This window comes from Solea solea, chromosome 6, assembly GCF_958295425.1.
Source record: "Solea solea chromosome 6, fSolSol10.1, whole genome shotgun sequence".
Classification (NCBI taxonomy): Eukaryota; Metazoa; Chordata; class Actinopteri; order Pleuronectiformes; family Soleidae; genus Solea; species Solea solea.
In genome coordinates, this window is record NC_081139.1 from 12,293,792 (window position 1) to 12,306,993 (window position 13,202).

General features: G+C 39.2%; 1 protein-coding gene across 9 annotated transcripts in view; it reads left to right on the plus strand.

Moving 5' to 3' along the window:
* ptprt (protein tyrosine phosphatase receptor type T) overlaps window positions 1-13,202 on the plus strand; it is a 256,950-nt gene that overhangs the window by 73,059 nt on the left and 170,689 nt on the right. For all 9 annotated transcript variants that reach the window (XM_058631865.1, XM_058631867.1, XM_058631868.1 and 6 more), the window contains exon 8: window positions 11,121-11,414. In XM_058631865.1, coding sequence (XP_058487848.1) covers window positions 11,121-11,414 — 294 coding nt within the window. The remainder of the gene's footprint in view (window positions 1-11,120; window positions 11,415-13,202) is intronic.

Here is a 13,202-nt window from a genome sequence, read left to right on the forward strand (position 1 = left end):
GTGCTCAGTCACTGTAAAGCTGAGTTTATGCTTGGTTGCTTGACATTCTCCAAGGTTGACTTTTGACAACACTGTATTGCACCTCAACCACAATTTATGTCTTGGGCAGTGCAACGTAAACTCAGAGGAATGTCATGTCTCACCAACACTTTGTAGCCTACTGGCTTTTTCCTCATAAATCACAGTGAATTACAATCATTGTTGATAGTAAAATGCTTTTAGTGAAGTTACATTTTGATGTGTGAGATGCACTGTGACAAACACATCTCTATCTCTATAGATATTTGGTGAGAATCGTGTTTTTTTAACTTCTAGTAAACATTAAAAAAAAAATTCATTCCGTGGAGCGATGGGGGTTGAACTGTGTTTGCTTTTAATGGGATTTTGATTGCATCACTAAAATGCATTATAATGTGTTGACCCGCTGGCCTAAATTATGTTTTCAATGCATATTTGTTGTGAATTACGTTCTTAACCCTATTTGGCATGAATGATGTTTTAATCTGGAGGGAGGTTGGAGTGTGCGTGCTTTAGTATGTGCTGTTTTGATTAGACGATCGTCCGGGGACTGAAACTGTCATTACCATCTGTTAGCACAGCACACAGACTGTACTCCTGAGAATGTCCAAATGTGTCTTTTGGCGAGTTTGTATCGCTGTGTCTATCGTCTGTGTGTGTGTGTGTGCGTGTGTGTGTGTGTGAGGCACTCAGGTGCCGTCAGCCATGCTTTGTGCCAGACGAGCAGCTCTTGCCAACACAGTGAACAAGAGAGAACTGCAATATGACACACGTGCATTAGCATACCTCCTTTTAGTCCTTTGTGCATAGTGTGTGTGTGTTTTTAAAATAGCGTATGTGTGTTGCTGTCCTTGCTTTGTACATTTCTGTGTTCTCCTGGGCTGCTAAGTGAAATTGGGGTTAATTAGTGGGTTGTTTGGTCAGGTGTGATCAGTGGGTCTGGAAAGAGAAACATGTTATATTACAGGATACTCTTTGCATCTGTGTGTGCGCACTCATGTGTGTGTTTGTGTGCGCCTTGCTCATGCATGCACGTTAATCCTCCGTCACGACACTGCTGCCGAGCTCAACCGACGATGCCCTCCTTGTCAATACCGTTGGCAGTAAATTTGTGCACTTTAATTTTGCATTTCTGTGCAGCTTCAGAGCAGCTGTGACAGTATGAGGAAGAAAAACAAAACAACAAACAAAATAACATACGATGAAAAGAGTGAGTTATCAGTTATTTTCAATGACGCTGAAAGCCATTTTGATTATATTGCAACTTTTAACTTTAACTGTCTGAAAGTAGAGAGATATCATTCATATTCATAGCCTCTCTTCTTTCCCTGTAACAAAGCCGACTCCTCAATATTACAATAACAACTACATTACAAATGCCATTACAAATACATTAAAGGGAAATTGTAACTGTGAGTGGGTCAAAATAACAATGTTGTAGATCATGGTTGTTGAAACATGTTACTGCATATATCAGTAGTCAGTATCAGTAAGTTATCATTCTCTTGTAACTACAGCATGATTCAGTTTGTTTATGGTATGGTTTTAATGACACTTTTGCAGTTGTGAAGTGTATGTCGCTACCCAGTAACCTTCAGGTGACTCCACTGCTCTCAGTATATGCAGAAAACAAGAGTTTCAGTGTCCTTTAAAGGAACATATTTTTGTATTTGAAGCACAAGCAGTCTTTCTTGCTGCATGCCCTGAGATAAGCATCATATTTACTCACCAAAATGGGGAAAAAGAAGACAAAAAGAATAGGTGGAAGTGTTGAAAGAATGGATAACATTACCACAACAACACAGAAAGAAACAGAGGGAGAAAGATAAAAAAAAAAAGTTTATCAGGTAGACAAGAGAGACGCATTAAGGAATGACAAAGTCACACAATGCTCGACTGACATTTGTAATAAGATATGCAAACATGCACACTCATGAAGACACAGAGACAGACACACACACACACACACACACACAGATGCAGTCAAAGCTCCAGGGCAACACGTTCTCAAACATACCCCCAGCTGTGTGTGTGTGTGTGTCTGAAAGAGAAGGAGAATGCCTGCATGACAAGTCTTTGTCTCGTGAAGTAAATATGTTTGTCTCTGCATTAATCTGTGAGTGTTTTGTGTGTTGTGTTGTATGTGGACAATTGTGAGTGTGTGTGTGTGTGTTTTCTGCCTGTCAGAGATAAGACTCAGTGGGGCGTAGCAAAGATCCAGAAGAGCCACTGTCAGCCAGTGCCCTGTGGACACCATGCAGAGTGTGCATGTGTGTTTGTGTGAGTTCCCCAGGAATACTGCTACATCTTTCTAAGACTCCCTAGGTAGCCATAAAGCTGATTGTAGTCCAAGAATAAGACCCAGCAGTGCAACTGCAGTGTGTAAATGTGTGTGATGTGTGTGCTGTGTGTGTGTGTGTGTGTGTGTGTGTGTGTGTGTGAGTGTGAGAGAGAGAGAGCGAGAGAAGAGTGCATGATGCTTTCTGTTGCCCTTAGCTTGTTCTTGGCATTTACTATGTGTCTGTTCCCTGATAAGGAATCAATAGGAGAGAGGACAGCTCAGGCCTGTCTGTCAGATCTGAGATCATGTGAGATGAATTGTGCCCTTGAGCCACTGCTCCAAGGTTTTTAATTAGAACTGTGTACAAGAAGGGTTGAGTGGTGAGATTTGTAGGAAGCTTGACACGGAAGGAAAAGTGGCAAAGTACAACTGACTGCGGTAACTGTGAGATCATCAGTAGCCACATTTCCATTACAGGAACTTTCATTTGCCTGAAAAGTCCCCATCAGCAGGGGGTTGTACTTGCTGAAAGTTCAGGAACCTTTGCAACAGAGCTTGCACTGAACATGTAGTCCTTTACCTAATCTTCAGAGGTCTTCATTGTGGTGGAAACGCTAGTTGACTGCAGGAACCTTTTATTTAAGAAGTTGCAAGAGTTTGAAGTGTGCTTGATTTTCTTTTTTTTTTTTTCTGATAACCACTTTTTTTGATAACCACTATTACACGCTGAAGTTGTTGGACTTTTTGCAATGTCTGCGATTGGCCCTTTTATGTTCATGTTCAACAAATGTACGATTACTTTTCTGACTTGTCAAAACATGTGCATTGCTGAGAAAGAAGAAAGGAAAAAAGCTTACCCTTTTATACTTAAATAACTTAAAACAAAATACAGATTTACTCAACCTTTGCTAGGTGACAAAAATAATGAATTGCCAGCAACAGTATGTGAACCTTTCCTCACATGATGCCAAGTGCAAGTGCATCTGATTTGGAGACACACACACTATAATTGCAGCAAACAAAGAACAAAGATGAACACAGAAACAAAATGAATGGATTATGAGAAATATAACCAATAAAACAAATGCCAATTATTTTATTAATCTAAGCATCCAAGACCAGACTTTTACGTGAATAGTTGTTCATACGTCTATATCAGCCAGTGTCTGAGTTGCATGTATGCATGTGTGTTTGTGTAGGTGCAATACACCCATACAGTGAGCACTTAAACCTGCCTCTTTAACCAGGCCCTTAGGGTTTGCCTCAGGGGATACGTGTGTGCTGTCTTGTGTATGCTTGGCAGTTTGTGAAATTATTGGTATTCCGTGTCCATTGCTCTCTCAGGTGCATCACCTTTTGTGTACACGTGCATACATGTGTGTTTGCTTGTGTGTATCCGTATCTGGGAGAAAGGACACTTCACACAGAATATCTGAGCAGAAATATAAGTAATGTATGAGCAGGTATGTGAGGAGAGGATGAGGAGGACTGAGGAGAGAAAGGGAACATAAAAAAGACTGAAAAGAAACAGAAATAGGCTCAGTGTGAACTGAGTGGAGTGCGGAGAAGAGAAGAAAGTTGAGATGTGAAAGATAAGAAAAGGAGAGTAAAATTCAAGGTAATAATATCATTATGTTGGTAAGGTAGAGTCTCTCCACTGACAAGAGAGTAGAAAAAAGCAGCAGCCAACAACAGTTTTCTGGCATTATATGTCTCTATAACCGTTAATATGCAACAACAAATACCATTTTGAATAAAAAAAATTAGTATATGGATATGATGGATGCAATAGCAGCTCCAAAGTAATGCCCAACCATCTTGATTTGTCCCCTGGTGGCTGGATGCTATATAGGTCATAAACCCTGTGTTAGCGGAGGGTGATTGATAGCTGTAACTGACTGACTGATATATTTGATTTCTACCTAAAGGCATTGGCAAAGATTGTACTCTTCTACGTAAAAGGATAGTATCAAAAGATTTACACTGACGTCAGAAACTTTCTTCAAAATCAGTGCTTCTGTTACTAAGCCCTTAGCGGTGTTGTGTGTGGATTTCTGTATAGTTTTGTCTCAAAACTAACAAGCCCACTGTGCACTTACTGAAAATGACTTTCACAAATATCTGCCAAGTGCTTTGCTCACTTGACTCATTAATTGTTAATTAATTATGCCAATTAATTATGCCACCATCTGTATCAGCAACTGACTTTCTCCACAAGTTTAAAAATATAGGCTGGTGATCCCTCCCCTGCCAAGATGCAGACCACAGAGGGTCATACTCTCTTAATGTTTTGACCATTATCACCATCTGGCTCTTTCCCAGAATGTATTTGCCATTTAGTTCGATAGAAACTAAATTTCTAGCCATGGCAGTTGAAACTGGAGAGAAGCCAAAGTCGACAGGCTCAATCCCATCAGCTCTTTTTGTCACTGTAGCCACATCTCCCTGCTTACTCACTGCATGCCCATGTTGATGAGAACAGCTAAATCTCAGAAATGAAATGAACAGCGACGTTTCACATCTGAGACTGATTAAACATGTTGTTGAATATTTAAGTGACACTAAGAAGATCATTGTCTCTTTGAGGCTCCTTTCCTTGCTCCTTCTCTTTCATTTCACTCAAATGTCTCCCACGTCTGTGATATCTTCAGTGTCTTTGTCTCAGATAACAGAATTTTATCTGGGCACTGTCATCCCAGGAAGCGTACAGGGAGTAAAACTTCACAATCTCGTCCATGAACACTTTGAAGGGAATGATAGAGTTTTGATCTCACAAATTTGGTAAAATAAGCTTAAAATGAACAATACCATTGTATCCCTGATGGCATCGTTAAAACTCATTTTGTTGATACAAGAATGAAGGTCAGCGAGCAAACTACAGTCCGTTTTGTAGTTTCAAGATGAAAGTGTTAGTTTCATAGTTGCCATAGGAGTATAGGTGTAGCTTTCTTTCTTTCTTCCTTCCTTAAGGAAGAAAGACCAAAATTCATTCGTCTGAGATAAGGTATTACAGTTGTATTCAATTATTGTCCCCTTTAAAACAGCTATTTAAATGAAATGTGTGAATGTTAGGGTTGGCGTAGTGGTCAGCATTCTTGCCTTTCAACCTCTCTGTCAGAACAGAGGGCCTTTCTGCATGGAGTGTCCCCCCATGTGTGTTTTTTCTCTGGGTTCTCCGGTTTCCTCCCATAGTCTACAAACATGCAGATTTGGGGAATAGGCAAATTGGACACTTTAAATTGACCATGAATGTGAGGGTGGATGGTGGCCTATGTCAGCTGGGGTTTGCACCAGCACCCCCTGTGACCTTTATGTAGAGGATAAAGTGGTAGAAGATGGATGGATGTATAAATGATGAAATGTGTCAAATATAAATGTGTTCCCTTTTAAATGCACAGGATGTGGTGGTCATTATTAAGACAGCACCCTGTGAGCTGAATTGATGGTATCAGATCATGCTGACCTGCCTGTGTGTATAATGTGTGCTTATCTGGTGTGAGATAAACTGTTCAAGGAGCTGAAAAATAGACCAGGATTGTATGAATGATAAACCACTCACATGTAGAGAGATTAGCAGAAGATAAAATATTGGCTGTTGTCATGCATGGGAATGTATCCCTGAATAACACAAAAACACTTGCGTCCTGGATAACAGACACATGCACGACAATAAATAACTGGATTGATTCATTCAATGTTCCCTTTATTATTTGTGATATTTATAAAATTCACCCAATTAGTGACTAACCGTGACATTGCTTAAATATTCAGAAGTCATGGGAAACATGCGTGGTCAGACATTCAATCAGTTTTCTTACCACATTTTGATCATGAGACTGCTATAATTTCTTACCCCATCATGTACGTTTTTGTGTCCTCCGGTCCAGACAGTCAACTTTTTACTGTCAGATAAAGACAGAAGACCCTTCAGCTGCTTTCAGATGTGCACTGAAATTGATTTCCCAGAGAGGGGCTGTGTGGGCGAAGGCAAATGTTTTTGCAAAAGTCGCTCTGGACATTTTGTAGACCATAATGTCCAAGTGAGTCCGCGTGAGAACACAAAAGAAAAAGCTCCAGATAAGTCACCACATGCAATGGGTTTGTGCCTTGAATCCTGCTCAAGCCAGGGTGTCACCTCTCACCTAGATGGTCTGGACATTCGCCTCCTGTATTTGCCATATGCAAATATGTAAAACACTGCTTAAATTCCTGACACAATTGATGTTATTAAGTACTTAAACTAATGGTGCTCATGGTGTACCACATGGAATCACTATGGGTCCTATACTTTTTTTTTTTTTACACTGTATACAGATTATACTCTCAATTTTATTATACATTTAGTCACATTTTAGTTTTTAACTATGTTTATCCTTTGTTTAGCCAGTGGAAATGTGTAATGTCTTTTACTGCATGATGCCCTCAACACTGAATGTCTGCTGAGCAGTACTTTGCATTTAAAATAGCAAAAGAGTGTAGATGATTTATAGATGGGAAAATAATGTGTTGGTCAAATGTTTAATTTTTTGTTCTGTTAGATTTGGTCATTCCTAGGGACAGGAATGTTCTCTCTGCTGTGACATTTTAAATTCTTACTCAGAATCCACCCAGCTGGTGGACAGAGCTTCTGTCTGCTGTGCAGTAATCACGACTGCAGATGAGAGGAAGTATTTCATGGCCACCCATGTTGTACTTGCTGCACCAAAAAGGATTCAGTTGAAAAGTAGTCCATTTAAAGAACAACATGGATTCTACTGTCTGTCACCACATGGGCTTCTTTCCCATCGTTCAGACCGGTGATTTATTATTATTCAGCCCGTCTTCATAATTCAAAATAAAACTTGTGTCGCCTTGAAAATAAGAAATCACAGTAACAAAGAAGGCAACACACATTATGGCCCATGCTCAAACATCATGCTGGGACTATCATGCAGTGCAGTAAAATGCTAGAGCCATATACTTTGTACCTTCAGGGTGTAGTAACACGGGTCGCTTTTGAGTGTGTGATGCGTCCTCTGACAACGGGGCCCCAGCATACCCAAGATAAACACTTTATTGGGTCAAGGCTGGTCATACATTCATACATATATTCACCCATACAAACATACATGCATGTGTCTTTATTGGCTCACTGTTACAGTACAGTGCTATGCTCCTGCTGAATTTAGTTTTAAAGCTTCAGGAGCACTGTTTGTTTTTACTACAGTCTGAGCATTTCTATCGAACTATCGAACTCTGCAGGAGGAGATGTTCAGCAGGAGGACGACTTGTGTAGACCACTTGTCTTATATGTGGGACAACAAACCTCCAGCTGATTAGACACAATGGTAACGGGCATTTGTGCCAGTGAAGTGGACTAAGTTTAATATATTTTCGGTTCTCCATTTAGTTTCCAGATTATATCTTGAAAAACCTCTTCTTTAAAATTTGACTAGTAGTGTAGTGGAACTGTTTTGTGAAAGAAATATTACCACTTTCAATATCTAGTGGGACCAAATGAGTTGCTTTTTCAAATGTTGTCTCCTGGTGATCTGCTTATGCTTTCTTAACCATATGTTTCTTTCAACCCAAATCATTTAATGACATTCACCACTACTTTTTGCCGTTTTTGATTTCTTCTTGCTCCCCTCATCCCTTCATTCATTTTCTCACACCTCATTACCATCACTGTATGGGGGCCAACTGTAGTTTTTTTTTTTTTTTTTGCAATCTGTGTGTCTCTATATTTCTATATTCATGTGAGGATGCAGGTGTGTGTAAGTCTTGGCAAGAATCTTATCTTAAATCAGTCCCTTAATGAGGGGGTGGTCATGTACATAGATTGCGTAAAATCAGTACGGATATGTGCGGCTATCTTGTGTCAGTAAAATCAGTATTCCTGCATCTGTACTTCCCCATGTCATTGCGGGTGCCAGGTTGTGACTCACTGGGTGGCCTCTGTAAGTCTATGCTGTAAACAAGCTGGCAGAGGGAGGGATGGAGCGATGCTGGGAGGTAGCAGACGAGGGGAGTGACTGAACAAGCTTTTTCTTTGTTCCTGTGGAGTAACATCAGGAGAAGTAGTTGACTATACAATAAATTATACCAGTGAGTCTTTAAATTAGTTTTAAAACATAGTTAACAGACTCCTGTTTAAGGGCAGTAGCAGTGAATTATGTGTGCTTTACATTGTAGCTGACCAGTTTAAAAATAATTCATTGTAACCCTAACCACCTCAAAAGCATAAATGCAATTTATTTTGCCTGGAGAACAAAGTAAGCGTGTACACTATGGCAGAGAAGGTATATTTGTATGCATGGGTTCTCCCACACTCACGCATACACATGCAGAGACACACACACACAAACTCACAGCCTCTATGTAGTTAAGATGGATGAGTGTGTGGTGACTGACAGCTGATTCATCGGCACTCGGGCCTCCATACATATTCTAATGCAGCCTTGAAGAAGCTGAAAAAAACTGAGAGAAGGACTTTGCTTTCAGACAGCAGGAAGACACGGACCATTATTTTTAGCTAGAATAGCAAAGCTGTCAACTGACAAAAAAGATTAATACATAAACATTTTTAAAATAACTGTTTTTGTGGCTTTTTTTTTAAAACAACAACAGTAAGAAGTAACATTTCAAAATGAAGAGTGTCATGGCATGCAGGTTGTTAATTTTTAATCATCATTTTGTCTGACTTGTTGATATAAGTGAAGTATGAAATAATTTATTTGGTACATGTGTATTATGGTGATAAAAGTAGAGTCAAGATTACACTGGGGCAAATGGGAAGCAACATTGTTTCTGTGACCAGAGGCTTTAATTTATACAACATCTACTCCATTCACTATCGAATGTAAAGACCCTGTCTTTATGTTACATTTGTGACTATTCCCTCCCTTTATATTTGAAAAGAATAACAGCAAATCATTTCTGCCACACCACTACAATAATGAAGTATTGTGAATATTCTAACTTTAACCTGTTGGAAATCACTGTTTATGTTTCATATACTCTATCTGTTTTATTGTGGCACAAAGGGAGAAAAAGATAAATGAGAGAAGCAGAAGGAAGGACATGCACCAATGATGATCAGAGCTACTTTAGGACATGACTTGATTATATGGTGGAGACATTTAAGGACAATATAGAGCCTTGATATCCCCTGATGTCTTCCTTTCCATTAGGAACATGCAGGTGCAGGTTGCAGGTGCATATGACTTGATCTGTCTGGGATCTTCTATGTCACAGCATGTTTGCTGCAATCAGAATCAATCCATTCTCTGTGGTGTCGCAATGTGACTTTTTCATTTTTTTTTCTTTCACAGTGAAGTGATGTACAATTTAAGACTTTCCTTTTACTTATTTTCCTTTTTCCCCCTAATTGGCTACATTGAGAATGTAATACACTGAGGTCATAGTGAACTTAAACTGTAAGTTTGCAGATGCCATTCATTTACTGAGGCAGAAGCCTATGATGGTATATGATGTAAGTCATTGATTATAGAATACCGCCCTCACCGCGTGTGGAGGCTGCACATTTTTGAAAACAAAAACAAAGTGAAAAATCGATAAGCTATGAAAATAGAACCAGAGTAAAAATGCAACTCCTATTCTGTATCATTTTGCTCAAGCATGTGTCATAACTGCTGTCCATGGTGCTGATCATGGGACCATGAGAGATGTGTGAGCTGTCCAAGGTCCTGCCACAGTTCATGCTGATGAGGAGGATTTTCAGGGGCCAGATTTTGTTGCTGTGTTGTCACATTATTTTATTATTAAGCAGCAAACAGCATTTTTTCATCAGTTTAGTTTAAATGTCTGCTGACATTCTGCAGTTTTACTATTGTGTGACACTGTTTATATTGATGTTGGGAATGTGTTTCAAATTTCAGACAACAAAAGGGAAAAAAAACAACACAAAGGAGGAATAAATATCCTATAATAAAATATATAATGCCTTAAGACTTGACAGAGGCCATTATTTTCCTGCGAGCAGCATAATGTGAAAGTGTATTGGCAAAGAAGCTGTCAGCAGCATGTCAACAATGTGACGGATTAGTTCTGCAGGTAGAGCATTCACTCTCTGAAATGTCTTCTTTTTAGCGTTTATTGACAGCTGCTTTCAGTGCCAAAGTTAAACTGTGCCACATTTAAATCAAACTGCAACCATTTAGCAGCAACTTTGGTGACAGAATACATTTATTTTCACATTTCAGGATCACAATAATAGTGGTTCTTTGCACACAAGATGTTACTGCATATTTGAGGAGTCTATGAGAGTCCAAAGGTAAAAGAACAAAATGTGAAATTGCAGAAATGGATATAGATATGGTTATAAGTTCCCTTCATTATGTTCATTACTGTATGTGTTGGAGGTATCCACTAAGGGGTAAGAATATGTGGAAAGGCAGATATAGTTCATAAAGCACAATGTAATTGCAATTTCACGTAGTTTTCATTACTTTTGGAAATAACAGTGTGTGTGGGTAGATTTTTCAAAACATTCATACATGTCTTGTATCACAAATGTAGGCACATCTGATTGGACTTTAATGTGGTTTTCAGGGGAAGATGAGATCAGTAATGTGTTTTGATAAACAGGTGGGGTTGCAGTTGCAGCCAAAACATGCTGATATAATTTTTTCCTGATTGGTGTCTCAGGGGTTCAACAGGGAGAACACGTTTTTGAAAAAAAAAAAAATATATATATATATATATACATATATGTATGTGTATATATATATATATATATATATATATATATATATATATATGTATATGTATATATGTATTCTGTGACACTTAACTAACCCACCTTTTTTTCATTTCACAGCTCCACCCACCCCTATTGCCCCACCAGAGCTGCTTGCCGTTGGCGCCACCTACCTATGGATTAAGCCCAACGCCAACAGCATCATAGGTGATGGGCCGATCATCCTGAAAGAAGTGGAATACCGCACCACTTCGGGGAACTGGGCAGAGACCCATGTGGTCGATGCCCCTACCTACAAGCTATGGCATCTGGACCCAGATGTGGAGTACGAAATCAAGGTCCTGCTCTCCAGACCCGGAGAGGGAGGCACTGGGCCACCGGGGCCTCCGTTGGTAACCAGGACTAAATGTGCAGGTGAGTGATTTTTTTGTCCTTTATTTAATCTTTGTGGATTTTACTTGGTCTGTCAGTTTGTCCTTTCCTCTTTGTATATATTTTTTTTGCTTGTTTAGAATCATTGTGTTGCAGAAGAGGGATGAAACAAGTATGTATTTTTATATAGTATGATGATTGTCTAAGGCAAAAAACATGTGATTAAAATGCATTGTTGTTTTTCAGCACTGCACGTTAAAATCACATGAATATTTTTAATTATAGATTTTATTGTATTGTACCTGGATAGTGGATTATATGTCATTTTAGAAAGCAGTAGGTACAGTACTCCTTTTCCTGCTTTGCTGTTGTTGGTTTGCATTGCCAGAATAAATAAATAGAAACAATTAACTACATTTACTATAAGTAACAGGTTTGTGTTTGATCTAATACTGGACCAGCTCAGTGTTTGATTAAATAACTTGCCAGTAATTAACTCTAACTTCAGCTTTGTCATTACTTAGATCATGCTTTTGATCATGTTGAGCTTGATGGTTCATATTATGCAAATTGCAGATCAGTCTTCTTGAACAACCCCCCGCTCATGTTTTTAGTATCCAAAATGCCACCGTACCAATGACTTAAGATGTCTTCCAGCCATCGTTTAGCTATAGTAGCCATAAAGCTACATATTTTATGTCAAGTGGCAAGTGTTAATGGTGCCATTCCGCGGTTGCCATCTACTACTGTATGCTGGTGTGGTTCATATGTCTGTGTAACTGATCTTTTTCCTGCACAGTACTATAAGCTGGTGCACCAGATAGTTCTGCCTGCAGTCTGTCAGTTGCACCTGCAGTAACTTGTCATTTGTTGAATTTTCCTCTCTGAGCTACTGTTGTTCCTAGAAAAATACTGTGCTAAAATCTCTGTTTTGAGAGTCTGACCAGAAATACTCGGTGTAGCTCAGCCTTCACGGTTACCTAATAGTTGCACCCCGAGTACAGAAGGGCCTGTTTAGAAACAGTTACTGTGATCTAATGCAGCTTTGATATTTCTCTTATTTACACTCACAAGTTCTCTTTTGACACCATTTTTCCTTCTGTCATTGTTTTTCTCACAGACTGACCTGTAAATATAGAATATAGAAAAAAAAAAGAAACTGTGCATCAGCTTATTTATTAGTTTTAGTTTTTTGATGATTGATTTCTATGGATCCCCCCGTCAGGGTGGGAACATTTTGAGCCTCAGCCCAGGGGAAGGAATGTAGGGAAGGAACACAGATTTTCTATGACGGGGTCAGAGGAGTAACTCTTATATAGTAGTTTAAAAACCAAGACAGCAAACATTGTGGAGGAGGATGTAGCAGATGGGTGGATTGACGGAACACAGAACATTCTTACTTGAGACTGTGGTTTGTTTTCTGATGTAAAGTCAATAGTCATGCTGGGAGTTTATATTTAAAGGTCAGATATGAGTAGACACTCATTTCTCAATGGCCGAATGGCACAAATAGCTCCGTTTTCGCATCATTAGTGCTTTTGCACCATTTGCTCCGGTTGAAACATTTCAACTTTAGCAAAAACGTCGCCTTATAAAATGATGCTAAAACCAATCAGCATTGAGATTGGCTGACTAATGTCACGGCCATTAGGTGACATCATCTCCATGTCTGGTGGACAGCGAGACTCAATTGGTTCAAAACTCATCATCTCTGTGGAGCTCTACAACACTGGAAGTTTTATTTACAGAGATGTTTGAAAAAAAGAAAAAAGCTTGAAATGGCGTGGCACAATGTGTAAATTTGGTAAAACTGGTTGGCATGTTTTCCTT